This window comes from Phascolarctos cinereus, unplaced genomic scaffold (genome assembly GCF_003287225.1).
Source record: "Phascolarctos cinereus isolate Bilbo 61053 unplaced genomic scaffold, phaCin_HiC Scaffold_1;HRSCAF=81, whole genome shotgun sequence".
Classification (NCBI taxonomy): Eukaryota; Metazoa; Chordata; class Mammalia; order Diprotodontia; family Phascolarctidae; genus Phascolarctos; species Phascolarctos cinereus.
The window spans coordinates 283,192,114-283,210,993 of record NW_027555514.1 but is presented as its reverse complement, the minus strand read 5'-3'; the positions used below and the strand labels follow the sequence as shown (position 1 = coordinate 283,210,993).

At 50.4% G+C, this 18,880-nt stretch overlaps 1 protein-coding gene across 1 annotated transcript in view; it reads right to left on the bottom strand.

Annotated features, from left to right (window-relative positions):
• CACNA1I (calcium voltage-gated channel subunit alpha1 I) overlaps positions 1-18,880 on the bottom strand; it is a gene marked incomplete at its 5' end in the record, with an annotated part of 153,770 nt that overhangs the window by 90,400 nt on the left and 44,490 nt on the right. Inside the window, 1 exon segment of the mRNA XM_020982659.2 lies at positions 4,729-4,888. Coding sequence (XP_020838318.2) covers positions 4,729-4,888 — 160 coding nt within the window.

Below are 18,880 nucleotides of genomic sequence, written 5' to 3'. Positions count from 1 at the left end.
CAGGTCTTAGATACAGTAGAGGTTAGAAGGAGAACTTGAACCCAGATCGTCATGACTCCAAAGCTAGCTTTCTCCCCAGCACGCCCCATTGTCTCCTGCTGCTATTATCAATCCCCATTTTACAGATGCATACATTCAAAGTCTCTCAATTATATATTAATCATATTCAAGGTAGCAATTAGGATACAGTAATAAATGCAAGCTAAGGAACAGAAATGCCCCCTTCCCTGCCCAATGTCAGCATTAGGACATCAGCATCAAGCCAGCTACTTCTACCCACTGCACCACACTGCCTCTCATACAGTAACATACATGTACACATGTATATGTGTGTATATATACATGCATATAATTGCATATGAATCAGGTGGTGGGTGCAGTGTGGAGAATGTGAGATGTGGAGTGACAGTAATTGTGTAACTCTGAGAAAGTCACTAAAACTCTGTTAGCCTCAGTTTCTTCATCTGTAAAATAGAGATAATAGCCCCTCCCTCCCAGGGAAGTTGTAAGGATCCAATCCAATCAATCACTTAATATTTACTAAGCAGCTACTATGTGCCAGGCACTTGTGCTAAGCCCTTTACAAATGCTATTTCATTTGATCCACACAATAACCCTGGGAAGTAGGTGCTATTATCCCCATTTTACAGACGAGGAAGACAGAGTTGAAGTGACTCACCCAGAGTCAGAAGCTAGTAAGTGCCTGAGATGGGATTTGAATTCAGGTCTTCTGAAGCTCTATCCACTGCAGCTATCTATTATCATAAATGACAAGCCGCTCTTCTGAATTTGAGGAGGGAGTTTCTACACCAGGGAGCTCCCTAGGCCAGTGAAATCACAGGTCATGACCCCACCCTTTCCCCACCCCACTAAATGTAAATGTCCTGCCCTGGCTCCAAGAGGAGTCCTATTTATAGCAGATGAATTCCCTCCAGTAAAGCAGATAGCCACTCCTTAACTGCCCTGCTTTATGTACCTAAAATGGGGCACACTTGCACGGGGCCAGGAGGGGCCTGGGGAGAGGAGGGCACGGTCTCCGCCCAGGCTAAGCTGCAGTTTCCTGGAGGTGGCGGTGAGGACGGGAGTCCACAAGAGATCAGCCCGCCATGGAAACACAGACTGTGTAGGAGGGCAGAGGCAGGTGAGCCAGGCAGAGGTGCCCCTGAGCTGGGAGCTCACCTGCTGGGAGCTTCCCATGAGGCTGTGCATGCCAAGTTCCTCCCTCCCTGGGCCTCTGCCCAACCAGAGCCCATCCACACCTGCCCCTCCATCCTACATGACTGCTCGGGGCTCTTCCCCTCCCTCCTCTAACTAAAAAAAAAAAAAGAAAGAAAAAGAAACAAGAGACAAATAAAGTAAAGTCCCCTCGCTCAGTGCCAAGAGCCCAAGTGGGTATTTAGAGGAAGCGATTAAACTTGAAAGAAGTCCTAGGCTCCAAGTTCAAATCCTGCCTCTGACCCTGCCTGGCTGGGTCACCGCTGGCCTATCATTGAACGTTTCTGAGCCTCCATTTCCTCACTGGCAAAGTGATGGTGATGATTCATGTTCTCTGGGGTTCACCAGGGCAAGGAAACCCTAGAGCCGGGAGCATCCCCTCCTGCTGGCTCCTCTCTGCGCTTTGCCTCTTGTTTCTTTACAGACACATGTGCACACACATACACAGACAGACTCACACCTACACACATGCACTCGTGTGTATAATACATGCACGTGCATACATGAACATGCACATAGACATGTGTGCACGCAGAGACATACACCTATACACAGATGCACATGTGTGCAGACACACAAATACATGCACACATATACACACTCACAGAGACACATACATAGACACACACATAGATACATGCACACATGAATGTGCATGTACACACATACACAGATGCACACACAAACACACATGCACACACCCACTGCCTCCTGCTCTCCCAGCCCTGACAGTCTCCTCCAGAGATCCCTGGGGGCCTCCTCCTCCCCTCACTCTGACAGCCAGCCCTCCCCACCCTCCCTTGCATTGCCCTCTCTCCAGCTCTTGGCCTCCTAGAATCTGGTCTGGTCGGTGCCTGGGGAAAGACGCTTGTCAAGATTGCTCTGTTCTGGCCTTTCCCAGGAGGAGAAGAAGCCAACCTAGCAGAGATTGTGGGGAACAAATGAGCACAAACAGGGGGCTTTGTCAGAGGAGCCAGGTGGTCCTGGGACTACATTAACAGATAATTAGTGTCCTGGCTCTAGGCTCAGAAACCTGAGTTCGAATCTTGCCTCAGTGTGATCTTGGACAAGTCACCTGATTGCTCTATACCTCAGTTTCTGTACCTTTAAAATGAAGGGGGCTGCACTGTGCAGCCTCAGAGCTCTCTCCATCTCACTAGATGAGACCACTGTGACCCTATGAAATGAGGGTCCCACTGCCCTTTATCCTGGCCAGGCCGTGCCTACCATGCTGTGTCAACTTAATTCTATGAGGAAAGTGAAGATCATTATTATCCTTTGACCCAATGACCTCATGACTAAGCACATCCCCCAGTGAGGTCAAAAATAGAAGGAAAGGACCCTTACATATCAAACTATAAATGAAAATTCTCTCTGTGGTGGCAGGACCCTGGAAAGAAAGCGGCTGAACAAACTGTGGTCTGTGAATATAAAGAGATATGATCGTGCCCTAAGAAATAATGACTATGAAGGTTTCTGAGAAGTATGGGAAGACCTGTATGAATGGATGCAGGACCAAGAGAAGGATTTACATAGCAGCTGCAGTAATACCAACAAAAAAGCAGCTCTAAAAGACAGGAGAATTGGATTAAAGGCAAAGAATAGGCTTGATTCCAGAGGAATGATGATGAAACGCCCTCCCTTCCTCTTGGTAGGAAGGTGGTAAACTACAGGTGTGACACACTGCCTACGCTGTCAGATGGCCTTTAAGGTATGACTCTGCACTGCCATGACTCTGAGTTACCAAATGGATCCCCCCATCACCAGGGTCAGAGCTGTCATTGCCCCTAATTACGGGTCACATCAAGGAGGGCTGTGTCCCTGGACCCCTTTGCTTTCCTCTGTAGCGGAGGTAATCTAATCATCATCCCCTGCACGTGTTCCTCGGCTGCTCCTGAGCTTTCTGACACACACTGGTGAAAACATCTGGAAGCCACGTTCGGCTCCAGTTCATTTGAGGAAGGACGTTGACGAGACGGAGCACACACCAAGGAGGGTGGAGGCAGAGAAGACAGGCTTATCCAATTTTTAGGTGACGCGGAGCTGTCGGGGACCGACAAACACTCCGTGACAGAATCCTGATCTAAGAGGTCTTGACAGCCTAGAACAATGGCCCAATCTATTAATAAAAAAAACAACGCGGATGACTGTAAAGGCTTCTGCCTGGGTTATGAAAGCCCCAACAACACTGCCAGAACACGACAGAGGAGACATGACAAGGCGCCGGCTCACGTAAAGGAGACCTCAGAGCGCGCGCCGACTGCGACTGCCGAGACCGCTAAGGGGGGTTAGGGTCGCCTTGACAGAGCAGACTGAAAACGTGCTCCCCCCTACCCTGGCCAGCCACATCTGGAGTACGGGACTGTGCTCCATCCCAGGCGACACGTTTTGGGAGTCCAGAAAGCAATCAGAGAAAAGCAACCAGGCCGCGAGGTGGTGCCACAGTGGACAGAGTGCTGGGCCAGGATGTCAGAGTCAGGATGCCCTGAGTTCGAATCTCACCTCAGACACTCACTGGCTGTGTGACCCTGGGCAAGCCAATTTATGGGAATAGTAACATCACCTACCTCTCAGAGTCGTTGTGGGGAGCAAATGAGATAATATTTGTGAAGGGCTTAGCACAGTGCACATAATAGGTGCTATCTAAATGCTTGTTACTACTCTCTTCTGCCTTCCTCTATGAATTCTGGAAGCAGCAGCAAGGATTGAGGAGTGGGCCAACTCCTCCCCCTATCGCCAGCTGGCAGGAGATGTAGAAGAAGGAGCAGCTGCCCTTGGAGATGCAGCCAAGAGCTGTCGTCTCTTCAAGAAGAAGCTAGCCTCAGTGGGTACTGCTGGAAGCAAGGACTTTGGGAGAAAGAGACCCTTCCCTCCTTTCCTCCTTCCCTCCTTTCCTCCTTCCCTCCCTCCTTCCCTCATTTCCTCCCTCTCTCTTTCCTTCCTTCCTTCCTTCCTTCCTTCCTTCCTTCCTTCTTCCAGCTCCTGTGGAAAAAGGCCTCAGGCAAAGCAGCTCATTCATGGGTCATCTATAGTTGACTGCATTTTTTTTGTTTCTGGAGGTTGTATCTGTGTATGTGTATGTATGTGTGTGCATGTGCATACATTTATATGTGTATATGCATATCTATCTACCTCTATAATATCCTCCGGGGCCTAGCTCAGTACTCGGCATGCAGCAGGCACTTCATAAATGTTGGCTTGAATTACTGTTATTCGTGATTGTCTCTTATTCCTCCTACCAGATTCTTAGCTCCGTGAGGTCAGGAACCATCTTTCCTACACTTTGTACGTCCCTTAGCCAAGCAAACTGTTCTGCACAGAGTAGGGGCTTAATAAGCATTTGTTGGGTCATTTTTTTTTTAAATTTACCACCACTCCAGGTGCCTGGTGCCCAAGGGGAAGCCAATGCCTGGCTGGGACAGCCAACCTTCCGGCCACTCAAATTGTCTGGAACACAGTAGGGGCTCCATAAGCGCTGCTCCTTCCCTCCCTCCCTCCCTCTCTCTCACTCACACGGTGAAATTCTCCTCCAGGAAGCAGCGGTTCCGAAGCAGGCCGGCCCACAGCTGCACGCCGATGATGCCAAAGATGAAGAAGACAAAGAAACACAACAGCAGCACGTTGCCCAGCATGGGCAGGGTGTCCAGCAGCAGGTTCACAAGGATGCGCATGCCTGTGGAGGAGAGGGCGAGAGGGTGCAGGGTGGAGAAAGGGAGGAAGGGGGGAGAAAGAGAGGGAGAGAACAGGTCAGTGGGGGATGGGAAGAAGGCAGAGGGACAAGAAATGACGGTTTCTGTCATCGCCAGTGAGGTGGAGCCTGTCACGGCTCCCCACTTCCCGCCAGATGGAGGGAGATTCACTTCAGCGGGTCTTCTCTCTCCCTCTCCCCATCCTCCTCCTGAAAACCCCAGTGACAGCCACAGAGAAGGCGCTGTGATCATGCAGTGTTTCAGTCCAAGTGCTCTCTTCCAGCCCCTCCGGTCAAAGATGGACAAGGCGGAAGGGCCGATTTGGCAGAGGACCCTGTTTTTACACAATTCCTTATTCAAGCAAGGTGGGAACAAAGCCTTTATCACCCAAAATCACCAGGCTGGAAGGAACCGAGCCTAGTGGAACCCTCCACCTGCTGAGAAACTGAGGCCCAGAGAGGTGAACCCACGTATCCAAGGTCACACAAGTAGTAAGTAGCAGAAGTGAGATGGGAACCAAGATCCTCGGACCCCAGGGCCGTGCAGCCCAGTCACTCGAGATCATAAGGTCAAAAATGGCAAGATCATGGATTTAAAGTTGGAAGAAAGCGCAGTCTCACTTAAATCCCCTCATTTTACAGAGGGGGAAACTGAGGCCCAGAGAGGAGTGAGTGACTTATGCCCTAGAACGTAAGTTCCTTGAGGTCAGGACTTTCTTTGCTTTTTGTGTTTCCCCAGACACTTAGCACAGTGCTTGGTATGGAGTCACGGACAGCTCAAGAAATGCTTTTCCATTCATTCATTCATTCATTCATTCATTCATTCATTCGTTCGTTCATTCTTGGGGTCATAGATCTACAGATGGACCTTAGAGATCATTAAGTACAATGCATTCCTTCCCTCGTTTTATAAGTAAAATCACCAAGGCCCAGAGGAGTTTGCGACAAGCCCAACGTCCCTCAGGAATGCAAGCTGAGCTTCAGCCGCAGGGCTCCCGGAGGACTGGGTCTACGCTGGGTGACACAATTGGATAGACCCTTGGTCAGGACCAGGACAGGCTCTCCAGCAGGGCTCAAGATGCCATTGGGATGACAGCCAGTGGGAAGGGGAGATGAGGAATGGGAATGAGGGAGAACCAAGGGAGGAGGCTGGTGTCCTTGACCAGAATGCTGCTTGTTTGGGGGCCAATGATGGCAGCTTTATTAACGAGGTTAATTTGGGGGGATTTGGATCCTTGGCTACAAGTACCAAGCGCTTGTGGATCAATAATTAATGCCTACCAACAACTTCTACCCCTGAAACTAGGTCAGCCTCCTCCTGGGGAAGGGGGTGTAGCTTCTCTCCAGGCCCCAGAATGAGCCAGGAAGCTGGCCCACATCTGAGTTTAGAGCTTCTGCTCCTCCTTCTCCCACCCCCAGCCAACAGAGAGACCTTCACTGCGCCCCAGGTTGGGTGGGGGGACATTCAATGAAACCAACTAGAAAACTCTTCATGACAACCAGAGCACCGGCCCATACTGATTCCCTACTAATCCCGAATCGTGGCTGACCCTCTGCGGCATAGCCCTCAAAGGAAAGGTTCCACTCTTTTCCCTCAATTAATTATCCTTTCTCTTCCTCTCTGGGGATATGGAAATTTGAGAAGAGGATAATGAAATTCTGGAAGCTGTCCTCTGAACAAGCCAAGCTGACTGGCCTTCCTCCTCAAAGGACTCCCTCCCACTCCCCTTTCTAAGGCTCTCTTCCTCTGCGGGGTCCTGGGAATTCAGGTCTTTCAGACAATCCATAGAGGCCGACTGTAATTAGCTAATTAGGGACTTGTAACTAGTTCATTGCTTCTGCTGCCAGGGAAAAGGGGAGCATTGAACTCAGGAGTCTGGGAAGACCCTGGAGGCCCCAGCCAATCCTCTGTTTTATCACTGTGGTCAAATAATTAGCCAGGTCAGGTTGGGCCTCTAACACTGTCACCAGTTCTTGGGAGAACCAGGCTGGAACCCAAAGAAGGAGGAAGGAGAATTGGAGGGGAGGGGAAGAGAAAAGAGGGAAAGAAATGAAAAACCAGAGAGGAAAAGAGAAAAAGAGAAACAAAGAGATGGGAGTTGCATAATGCAGTGTAGGAGAGAGAACACTAGCCTTAGAGGTCTGGGTTCCAATCCCACATCAGATGCCTGCTTACTGATACTGGGCAAATCATTTCTCTGAACCTTCATTTCTTCCACAAGATGGAGGCATTAATTCCACCCAGCTCTTGTGAGACGGTGTAGGAGAGGTGCTTGGAAGGCTACAAAGGCTGGATAAATGGGAGCTATTCTCCTAATTGGCCCCATCTGTGATTTCAGCAGCGCAGGGAAGTTCTAGTGTAGGACATTCCTTCTACTAGGGGAGATCAAGCAGAGCCTGATCTGAGGCGCTGCCTGGGGACAGAGAGAGGCTCATTCTGCCCCGGGCAGCTCCCTTGGCCTCTAAGGCAGGAGGTGGCCGAGGTGAGCCTGGCAGGCAGGTCTTCCTGCTACCTGTCTTTTCTATCTCCTCCCCCAACAACTGCCTCCTAAGCCAGTATGGCGACATGAAAAGCCATCTGGATGCCCCCTCACTCTCCTGATGCAAAGGTCAATCAGCAGAAGTAGATTGTTGGAAGGGGCCTTCTCTCCCAGGGCTCCTTTGCCTCCTCTGTGTCCTAGCCCCCTCGGGCAGTCAGTCTGGGGATGCCCACAAGCCCTTCTCAGAGTCATGTGTTTAAATGCATGAAGTAAATCAGAGTGTGACAAAAGAAATTAAATCTACTGAAATACGCCTGTCAATGTGGTTTTTTTTTAAGTTCACAGCCCCCAGATTCAAAGCCTTTGGCAGTCAGAAGATCAGGGGCTTGAAGGGACCTTGAGGATCAAAGGAGGAAAGTAGGTCTCTGAGTGGGGACTCTGTCCGGCTCGCACTGTCACGAAGTAGCAAAGCCGGGACTCTTTCCATTGCTTTGCTGTCAAGTCCTAGCCTCACCAGAACGGGAATCCCCACTGGATCAGGCTGGAAGAATGGACATCCAGCATCTGCTTGGAGAGTTCCAGGGATGGGGATCTCACTACCTATCCTGGAAGCAGAGGGGTTATTGCCCTTTTCCCTGCCCAGGGGATTTTTCAGACAGGTTTTTTTTTAATTTTATAAAAGTTCCTCGAGATAAGTGCCCTTCAGGTTTGTCTGCAAAGAAGCTGAGGTGGCTCCCCTGGGCACCCTTAGTCAAATAATGCAGCTCCTCTGCTGCTGAACCTGTAAGTGGGTTGGCTAGACCTCCTCTTGGCCAGGAGCAGGGTGAGAAGAGGCAAAGGGGAGGCAGGGCTGACGGCTAGGATGGAGGTGGGCTGGCACAAAGTTGGTGTAAATATTTATAAAGCACTTAGAAGCTGGAAACACATGATCAGGGCCACTTTGCCTGTCCTCCCAGCTTCCCCTCCCCCCGAGCTACTAGGAGGGAGGAGAGGCGGAGGGGGCGCTATGGCCAGCCACTCAGGGCTGCGGAAAACAACTCCCAGGCACAGACTGATCCAGAAAATCCTTTTCTGCCCCTCCCCCCATTTTTCTTTCTCTTTCTGTCCTCCTTCGATCTCCAGGCTCCCTGCCCCACACCCTCCTTCACTGGGCCCCAGCCCTGACTGTCAATTCCCAAGACTCTTTCTCATCCCCCAGCACCCCTCCACAGCCCCAGATGCTCTGAGCCAGCAGGGGCTTACAAATCTTCTGCTATAGCCATACCCGTGTTTGTACAGATGGTAAGACTGAGGCCCAGAGAACAGAAGCAACTACACACTAAGAGGCAGACCTCTGATTCGAACCCAGATCTGACTCCAGATCCAGCTGCTCTTCCCTATGACGCCTCCCTCCTTCAGTTCCACAGCCCTGTCTCCCTCAGAGCAGCAGGGAGGGTCTCTCTCTTTGCGACCTGTTCTTCTACCCTCTTCACTCCTGGAGCTGGGGGTTCAGGTTGTGTAGGATAGTTCCACAGCTGGTGATCCATCTTCTCTCCCCTTCCTCTTCTCTCTCTCTCTCTCTCCTCTCTCTCTCTCTCTCTCTCTCTCTCTCTCACTTTCTCTCCATATCTCTTTCTCTTTCTGTCTCTCTCTCTCTCTCTCTCTCTCTCGTGCTTTCTCTCTCTCTGTTTCTCTGTCTCTCTCTCTGTCTCTCTGTCTCTCCGCCCTTTCTCTTTTCCTCTCTCCTCTCCCCTTCCTCTTCTCTCTCTCTCTCTCTCTCTCTCTCTCTCTCTCTCTCACACACACACACACACTTTCTCTCCATCTCTGTCTCTCTGTCTCTGTCTGTCTGTCTGTCTGTCTCTCTCTCTCTCTCTCTCTCCGTCTCTCTCTCCCTCTTCTTTTTCCTCTCTCCCTCTTTCTCTCTCTTTCTCCCCCTACAGAGTAGTTGTGTGCCTTACATTCTGCCCCACCATGAGCTGCCCACGTGGTCAGACTATTTTGATGGGTGGGAGAAAAAGCTCAGTTAAGCATTTTTAAAACTACTCAAAATGTGTCAGGGAAAAGGGTGGGGGATAAGCTTTCAGAGGGAGAGAGGGATGGGTTGGGTCCAGCACCAAGACTTGACCTGATTAGGCCCCAAAGGAAGCTACAGGAAGTCTAAAATATGGATGGGGGGTGCTCACATAGTTTTGTCTATGCCCTACCACCCGACTCCTGTCAGTCTCCTCCTGGCTCAGGATCTCAGGAAGGGGGAAGGGGAGGTAGGGGGGCAAGGCCAGCAGGGAGGGAGGGGGAAACATCCAGACAGCCCCCTTCCCACATCCCCACCCCCAACATCTCCAAACTAGAGAGTAGGAGCTTCCTTCTACCCCCTGCAGAGGGGAGGCAGGGCCTAGGGGGAAACACCAGCTCCATCAGGTTAGCCCTTCTGACCACCAATCTGGCACATCCCAGGCTTAAAACTACTAAGTTGTCCCCAATGCCTACAGAATGAGAATGCCAATAACAACTCAAATTTCAAAGCACTTGTAGTTTGCAAAGTACTTTCCATGTTATTTCATTTGATCACGACAACAACACCAAGTGCTATTATTATCACTATCACAGATGAGGAAACTGAGGCAAAGGGCAGTTAAGTGACTTGCCCAGGGCCACACAGCTAGTAGGTATCTGAGAACAGATTTTGAACTTAGGTCTTCGTGACTCCAAGTCTAGCACCCTGGACAGGGCAGACTGAGCTGCCTTCACAATCTGTTCCCATCCTTCCTTTCACCCACCACTTCCTTCTTAAACACCCTGTGCTCTATCTAGCCCAAGGGACTAGAGGCCTGTGAACTTGGGATTGTTTTAATGCTTTAAAAACAGTAATTCAATATATTTAGTTCCTTTTGTAATTCAATATATTTTATTTTATGCATTTAAAAATGTTCTGAGAATGAGTGCCAAAGCCGACTGCCAAAGGGGTCTCTGGCCCAAAAGAACTCTTGTTCTAATTAAAGTGGACTCTAGTAGTCTCCCACCTATGTGCCTTTGCTCTAGCAGTTTCTTGTGCAGACATGCCCTCCCCTGCCCCAGCTAAAGTCCAGCTCAAAGGTCATCTCCTCCAGCGACCCTTCTGGGAGTCCACTAGGCACAAGCAGTCTTTCCCTCCTCCAAAGCTTTATTCTCCCCTGCTCTGGTATTCCCATTCATCACAACATTCTGCTTTTTCTGCCAGGAGTTTGTGCTGATATTAATCTTATGAGATTAGGCTCCAAGCTACCTGAGGGCATGTACCTAATTCTGCTTTGGGTCTGTTCCTCCTCACACCTGTCACAGGGATAGTCCAAAAACACTATCTGCCCCTGTCGCTCTCCTGCTCAGGAACCACTAAGGACTCCCTACTTCTTCTAGGATAAAAGTTTGGCTCTCCATGTGTTTTCTGCCTATCTTTCCATTCTGGTTTCAAATATACTCTTTATTCCAAACTGGCTGGCTAGACATTCCCCATACAAACATTTCATCTTCCACCTCTGGGTCTCTGCACTGCTGTCACTGTTGTTCAATTATTTTTCAGTTATAACCCAGTTTGGGGTTTTCTTGGCAAAGGTCCTGGAGTGATTTCATGTCCTTTTCTCCAGCTCATTTTACAGATGGGGAAACTGAGGCAGACAGGGTAAAATGACTTGCCCAGGGTCACACAACTAAAAAGTGTCTAAGGCCAGATTTGAACTGATGAAAAGGAGTCTTCCCAACTCCAGGCCCAGTTCTCATCCACTCTCCCACATCACCTTTGCTTGGACCCCAACAGAATCTGAATAAGTGTTTGATGAATCAGAATCACATTTGCTCCTCTTCTGCACTTCCCCAAGACCCAAACTTTGTCCGAGGGGTCCAAGTAAAACAAAGCTGATCCCATTTCCACAGGACAGCTCTTTCAAATTCTCAAGGACAGCTAGTGCCTCTAGTTTCTGGTTAAGAATTCCCAGTGCCTCCTGTCTTCCTGCTGTCCTGCTCCTGATCCTTGGCACTCACTGCAGGGGCCCAGTAGCCATCCAGAACCAGGCTGGCTCCCCCATGGCCCTGAGATGAGTGCTTTGCACACTGGAAGCGCTCAGTGAACATTTCTGGAACTGAGTCAGCTGAGCCCTGTGCATGAGGAGGTCTCAAGGGCTGCCGTGAGCAGCTGTACTGAAACACAGATGCAGAGTGTTACAGTGCTCCTGTGACCCACCAGTCTGGCAGCCCTATAACCAAAGTGTTATCACCATCCAAACACAAACTGCAGTTATCACCACCCCTATGGACTGGGCATGCAGGTGGTGCTGGGATGGATTCGGCCTTTCTAGAGAGCTGAGCTGCCCAAATGGGACGGGTCCTTCTCCCCAGGCTCCTGCCTTGGTGGACCCACTGAAGGAAGGACCGAAGCGGGTCAGGGGGAGAAGCTGGCTATCCTTGGGTGTCTCCATCACCTTTAGAGACTGCGGTGTTCTCTCTCCCGACAGTCCCTGTCATCCCAGATTAGAGGCATTCAGTGTGCCCGCCAGCCTCTCCCTGCGGTTAGAGCCTCCTGCGGTGAGGTAGGGAAGGGAGAGATTGAAGGAGCTGGGGCCACGTGGCTGAAACTTGCTCAGTCTTCCTTTCCTCATCAGTAAAAGGAAGGCATCCTTTCCATCTCTAGATCCTGATCTAGGAGAGTTAGGAAGAGCAGGAAGCCAAGATGGGGGAGGGAGAGAAGAGTGTGCAACACACAGATCTGCCCTGACCAGTTTGGCAAACCATGGGATGCTACAGAAATAGGAGGTCTTTTTGTGCATAGACTCATGGGATTGAGAACTAAGAGGGACTTTAGAGACCATCTCTCCAGACATCTTGTTTTATAGCTGGGGAAACTGAGGCTGAGAGAGAGTAAGTGACTTGCCCGAGGCCAAGCAACTAAGCCACAAAGGCAGGGTCAAAGGCTGGCAGATTTAGAACTGAAGGAGACCTCAAGGGCCACTGAGGCCACCCTTCCACATGTCGCAAATAAGAAAACTCAGGCACAGAATCACAGGATTCGAATCCAGGCCCCTGGACTCCAAAGCCAGCATTCTCTCCATTGGACCATGTCACTTCTAGGAAATAAAGCTTTTAGACACAGTGATTGTGGGGGTCCTTCCAGCTCAAAATCCTAGCATCCCATTGTATTTTTCCACTCCACCTCTTCCCTCCCATTCCCCTTCTTGGCCCTCCACAGTGGGGAGAAGGCTGCAGATTCCAGGGAGAGCCTGGGGGGTTCAGACAGAAGGCCCTCCCTGAGGTTGGTGGGACCATTTTGAAGGGGAAGTAAGAAAACCTGAAGGGGGGGGGGCGGCCAGCTTCCTTCCTCTTCTGCCCTTCTCTGGTGCCAGCTAATCAGGGCCACAGCAGGGTATACCAGGGGGAGGGCAGAGAGAGAGAACATATGGTCCATGGCTGCCCAGGTCAGAGCAGCTGGCACCGCGCCTGGGCTAGCGCTCCCTTGGCTGGAATGAGGGCAGAGATAACACCAGGAGAAGCTCAGCAGCTCCTGCTAGTGGGGTGGCACAGTGCTAACCCAGCCTCAGAGAGGGAATTCACAGGCATGAGGGCTGGTTCTGGGCAGACCCCAAGTTCCGGCCGGGACAGTGGAAAGAACGATAGTCACAGACTTAAATTCAGATCTCACTTCTGATACTTTTTACCTGTGTGACCTTGGACAAGTCACCTTTCTACTTCCTGGTTTCCTGATCTAATACAAGGGGGTCAGAGTAGACTAGAAGTCAGAGGCACAGCAGATAGAGTGTTGGCCTGGAAGATCTACGTTCGAATCCTGCCTGGGATTCTTCCAGGGCCAAGCCACAGAACCTTGCTCAGCCTCCATTTCATTATCAGTAAAATGAAGGCATTTTCAATGCCCCTCACAGTCCCTTCCATCTCTCGAACCTGATCTAAGCCTCTGAGCCTCTTCAGTTCTACACAGAAGGAAGGGAATAAGCATTTATTAAGCACCTACTGTGCACCAGGGACAGCGCTAAGCACTTTACAAATCTCTCATTTACAATCCTGGGAGGTAGGTGTTATTATTCCCATTTTACAGATGGGCAGACCTAGGTTAAGTGACTTGCCCAGGGTCATACAGCCAGTAAGTGTCTGAGGTGAGATCTGAACTCAAACCTTCCTGACTCCAGGCTCAGAGCCCTATCCCTATCCAATCGACATTCTTTCTTACCTTCAAGGCCTGACCCAGGGGTCAGCATTTCCAGAAGCTTTCCCCAACCCTTCTTAATCCAAAGTCTTCCCTCTGTTAATTATTTCCTATTTATCTTATATACAGCTTGCTTTGCAATCTATTGTTTGCACGTTGCCTCTCCCATTAGATGGTAAGCGCCCTGAGGGCAGAGATCATCTTTTGCTTCCTTTTGTATCCCCAGTGCTTAATACAGTGCCTGACTCATAAGAGGCATTTAATAAATGTTTATCGAATGAATGAATTTCATTAGTGTTTCGAGGTATGCAAAGCACTTTCTCTATGAAGACCCTGGATGTTATATATGTTAACAAGGATATGAGGAATCTCATTCTCCTCTTTTTTACAGATGAGGAAGCTAAGGTTGAGAGAGGAAATAACAAATAAGTATAGAGCCAGAATTTGAACTCAGGACTCCCAACTCTCAGTCTCATTCTCCTATCACTCTGCCTGGCTACCTAGGACTCTTTCCTGCCCCACCCCCGGCCCCCCTGCTCTGGGAGAGCTCCTTCCACCTGCCTGGACCTTCCTTTGGACATCTCAACTCTCCCTTGTCCAGGCAGAACTCTCAGAGTCTTCCATTCCCAAGCAAGAAAGCCCTTACTCCAATGGGTGCTTCGTGGCGGGGTGGAGGTTTCTCTGCCCAAAATAGCAAGAAGAGAGAAGGGGTGTGAAGGGAAGGAGAGAGAAAGTATGCATAGAGGAGTCACAAAACATGGGCTGCATTGACCTTCCTCCTGGCTGTGTGGCCTTGGACAGGTTACTTAACATCTCTGGGCTTCGGCTACCTCACTGAAGGGGATAATAACCCCAGCCCTTATTCCTAATGATGCCAAATGCAACTGGGGAATTCTGAAGGGCCCCTGGTGATCACCTTCCCCCTGCCCACCCACCCCAGCCCTGCAGGATGCCTGCTACAGGGTTCCTGCAGGATGGTCAGCCAGCTGGGGCTCAAATACCTCCAAGCCACGGGAGCTCACTAGGTCCTCCAGAGGCAGCTCGTTCTATTGTTAGACAGCTTGGCTCTGCTGGAGAGCTCCAATCTGCCTTCCTGTAACTCCCACCCACTGGTCCTGTTTCTGGAGACACACACAAGTCTATTTCCTCTTCCTCATGACAATCCTTCAGATTTCTGAAGACAGGGATGAGGTCCCCACGAAGACACCTCTTTTTGAGGCTAAATAAACATCCCCAGTTCCACCCACTGTCCCCCAGAGGGGAAGCAAATAATATCTAGGTTCCCATTATGTCCCAAGGTATAAGGCCTGGGGCGGGGGAAGCTTTTAGAGTCTAAAGCTGAAAGTGACTGTAGAGGTCACTAAATCCTAACCCCTCATTTTATGTAAGAGGAGAGTGAGGCCCACAAGGGTAAAGTGACTTTTCCAAGGTCATACAGCTAACATATGACAGCCAGAATTTGAACCCAGGTCCTCTGTATCCAGATACAGAGCCTTGCCACTGAACTGTTCTGCCCTCACTACCCACTTGGTCCTCAATAGGATGAACTGGCTTGTTAATGGATATGAAATGACCTCGAAACATATACAATTTGGTACAAATGCCCAGGTTAGGATCATCCAAGGCAGCGTGGGGCCACAGAGAGATTGATGAACTTGGGGCCACAGGACGTGAACTCAGACCCCGTTTTTATCACTTACTATCTGTGTGACCTTGGGAGAGTCACTTCACCTTTCCGGGCCTCATCTGCCTCTCTCTAGAGTGAGAGTTAGACTACATGACCTTCCCAACTGTCGATTGATAATTTTATGATTGTTATCAGGAGCTCACCAGCCCCTCCATCTGCCTGGACCTCCCAACCTCATCCCACTTCATCCCGACCACAAACCTGGGGTGTTCACTGTTACAGCACTGTCCCCTGATTCTAGTTATTGAAGTGATATTCCCCCAAAGTTACTGAGTTGGGGGAGGCCACCCTGTGCCCCCTTAGGCTCATTTGGGCAGGCTCCCTCTGTTCCGGACTGCTCTTCCTCCTTTCTAACCCTCCTCCATCTCCCTGCTGTGCACCATACCAAAAATGCCCATGTCCCCTGGCTGTCGGGTCCAAAAAGGGGCAGTGGGCAACTATATTGCTCTTTGTGGGCATCAAAGGCAGGTCCTCTGGCTCCACACCCAACACTCCATGCACAACACAACAGCCCCGCACCCTCCACCTCTCTGCCTACTTTGCCATAGCTGTTCTTTCTCTGTCTCTGTCCTTGGTGCTGAACCAGATGCTGGAGCCAGATGTTCTCCCTCAACACTTCCCTCCCTCCTCCCCAACACTGAATCTCTTCCAGAAAGATGAAGCCCCAGTGCCATGGGTTCCACTCCATTTCAGCTCCATTCCTTCTCCCTTCTCTCCCCCTCCCCTTTCCTCCTCTTGGCTGCTGTCCCATTTAGGAAAGCCCTTCTGGGGGTGATTGAGTCATTCTCACTCATTAGGAAGGGCAGCTGCACTAATAGAATGGGCCTGGGAGTGGGAATGGGGTGGGGGTGGGGGAGAAGGTCCAAAGGCACTGTGGGAAGAAGACACCAGCAGCCCCTCAGCCATCTCTCCCCCTGCTATTTGCTGCTCAGCCTCTGGCTTCATCTCCTCTCCCACTCCCTTCCCAACCACAGATTCTCAAAATCATGAATCCACGTGGAAAGACCATCTCATCCAGTGTAGGCTTACACAGCAATTCCATCTTAACATCCCTGACATGTGGCTATCTGACTTATGCTTGAACACCTCCAGCGACAGAGAGCTCATTACCTCAAGAGACAACCCAATCTACTGTGTGGTAGCTTGAAAAACTAGTAACTGCGTCCTTCTGTCCATCTGAAATCTTCGTCTCTGAAACTTCCTCTGCCCTTTAGGGCAGAGGTTAATCCCTCCTCCATATAATAGCCCTCTAAACACATGGAAACAGCTTTCATGTGTCCCCTGAGTCTTCTTGTCCCTTCATAAGGCCCTTGATCTCGAGGCTCTTCACCAACCTTGCTGCTCTGGGTCTACACTTCCCCAACTGCAATACAAATGGTTTGGACTAAGGCCTCTTTCAGCTCTGTCTATGATTCCCATGACCCCATCTCATGACACCTCTGAGCCTACAAATAGCTTTCTTAAAATGTGTCCCCCAGAACTGAATGCCATCTTCCAGATGGGGACTGACCAGCGTAGAGGACAATGAGATATTCCTTTGTTCTGACCTTCTGAAAGCAACCCAGGCCGTGGCTACAGAGGAAGATGGAATGACAGGCTCTCAAGGTACAGCAGAGTCCACTGGCCTCGGGGGGCTCAAGCCACTCCCTTCCTCCTCTGAGAAAAGCCTGAAGAGGTCATGACCCCTTAAAGACCAATTGTCAAACATGGCCCTGAGTCTCCCACTGCCAAGCATCCCAAATTCCTCCCTTAGAGCTCTGATATAACAACGAGTTACACATACAGCCCTGCAAAAGTTGAGTGATTTGTCCAAGGCCACAAGGACATTTGGTAGTGGAATGGGGAAACAGAATCCAGGTCTTTTGGCTGGAAGTTTGAGGCTCTCTTGGTCCTACGTTTAAAAGTATGCATCTAGGGGACTACGAAGAAGTAGGTAAGGGACAGGAAGGGAGAAAAGGGAGTTTGGTGGGGGCTATCTAGGGGGCATGGATGACTGTCTCCAAAGGCAGGAAAGGGAAAGTTGGGGGAAGGAAGTAGAGTTCTCAGAGCCCCTGAAGGGCCATTATTGGTTGGAGCAGATGGCACCCAAGGGTCAGGCTTGACTCCTCCTGCTGCAAGAATTCTAATGATGGAAAGTGAGCTGGATTCAATACAGAAAATCTGGGCTCAGACCCTGGCTCTCCCACTTACTAGTTGCGTCCCTTCTCCTTCCCAGGCACCAGTTCTTATGTCCAGAGAGTGAAAGGAATGGACCAGAGGATGTCTGAGCCCTGACATCCTGGGAGTCTGGGAGTCGATGAATCTTAACAAACTTGTATAAATAAGCAAAATCCACAGAAAGTGTGAAGAGCTAGCCATGCCAAACTGTGGAAGAGATTTCAAAGGCAGTGACGGGAAGAGATCCCAGAGCTCCAGCTGGCAACGTGGTGTTTTCTCACACGGGGAGAGTTAGGGCTGCAGAGTGCGGGAGGAGGAGGAAAGCCAAGTGAGCTCAGGAGGGATCACAGGGAAGCAATCATGGCATCATTGGCCTAAACAGCTGGTCAGAGGCAGGAACAAGGATGGGCTGAGCCCAGGAAGCTCTGGCCCCCCTTCCTCTCTGCCAACCACTCCTCATCCCTTCTCTACTTAAGACCTGCCAACCCATGAGGATTAGAGGGATGCTGAGGCTCTGGAACCCCTAAACAGCTGTTTGGTTGTGATACTGCCAGTCTTGATGGTTTGGGGAGGTGGGCAGGGATCTGGGGACCCCCAGAAGGCTGTTGGGGGGACCTGGGAAGGGGCCATAGCCACACTGAAATATTCAGGAAGATTTCCCCACTTTGGAGACCCCTAGGTCCCAGACATCATTCTCCTCCTGGCCCCCTGCCCCACCAATTATTCATGAGGTAGTGGGGAGACCTAGGAAGACCTTCCACAAGCTGTTCCTGTGAATGCCCTCCTCCCTCCCCTCTTAGTCTGATAAATTCTGCCCATCTTTAAAGCCCAACTCCAACACCTTCCTCTCCCTCCTTGATTCTCCTCCCACCTTGCTCTGTACCTTTCTACTTTACATGGCTCTTGGTTTTGCATCTCTCTGAGGCACCTACCACATAATATTTAGCTATCACAGTTATCTGTTCTATCTTATTCCCCCTAGTAGATGGGAAGCTCCAGGAGGGCAGGAATTGTGTCTCATCTAAACTTTTCATCTCCTCCTGTATGTGCTCTGGACACAGTCTGGCTACAAGAAACGTTCTTTGTTGGTTCACAGGAACATAAATCTAGAACTGCAAAGCATTTAGCCCAACCACCTCAAGCGATGGCCAAAGAGGTCACTTGCTTGCCCTGGGTCACCTGGATAGGGAGTGTCTGAGGTGAGATCTGAACTCCCAAGCACTGTCTGGATGCCTGGATGCCTGAGGTTTATCCCATCTATTGTTGCCTAGGAATTTCCAGGGTTATCAGTAGCACTCAGCACCATCGGTCCTTGCCAGTCTGAAACCTTCTTATATTGACTCAGGAGAGGGCGAGGAGAAGGCCGTGCCACCATCTTGTAGAGATGAGCTGTCCTTCAGCACCAGGCTGACCATCAGCAGCAGAACAGTCAACTAAACCTTCCCTGCATGGCCTGGGGCTGAGGGGACAGCTCTGAAGGGAAGTGA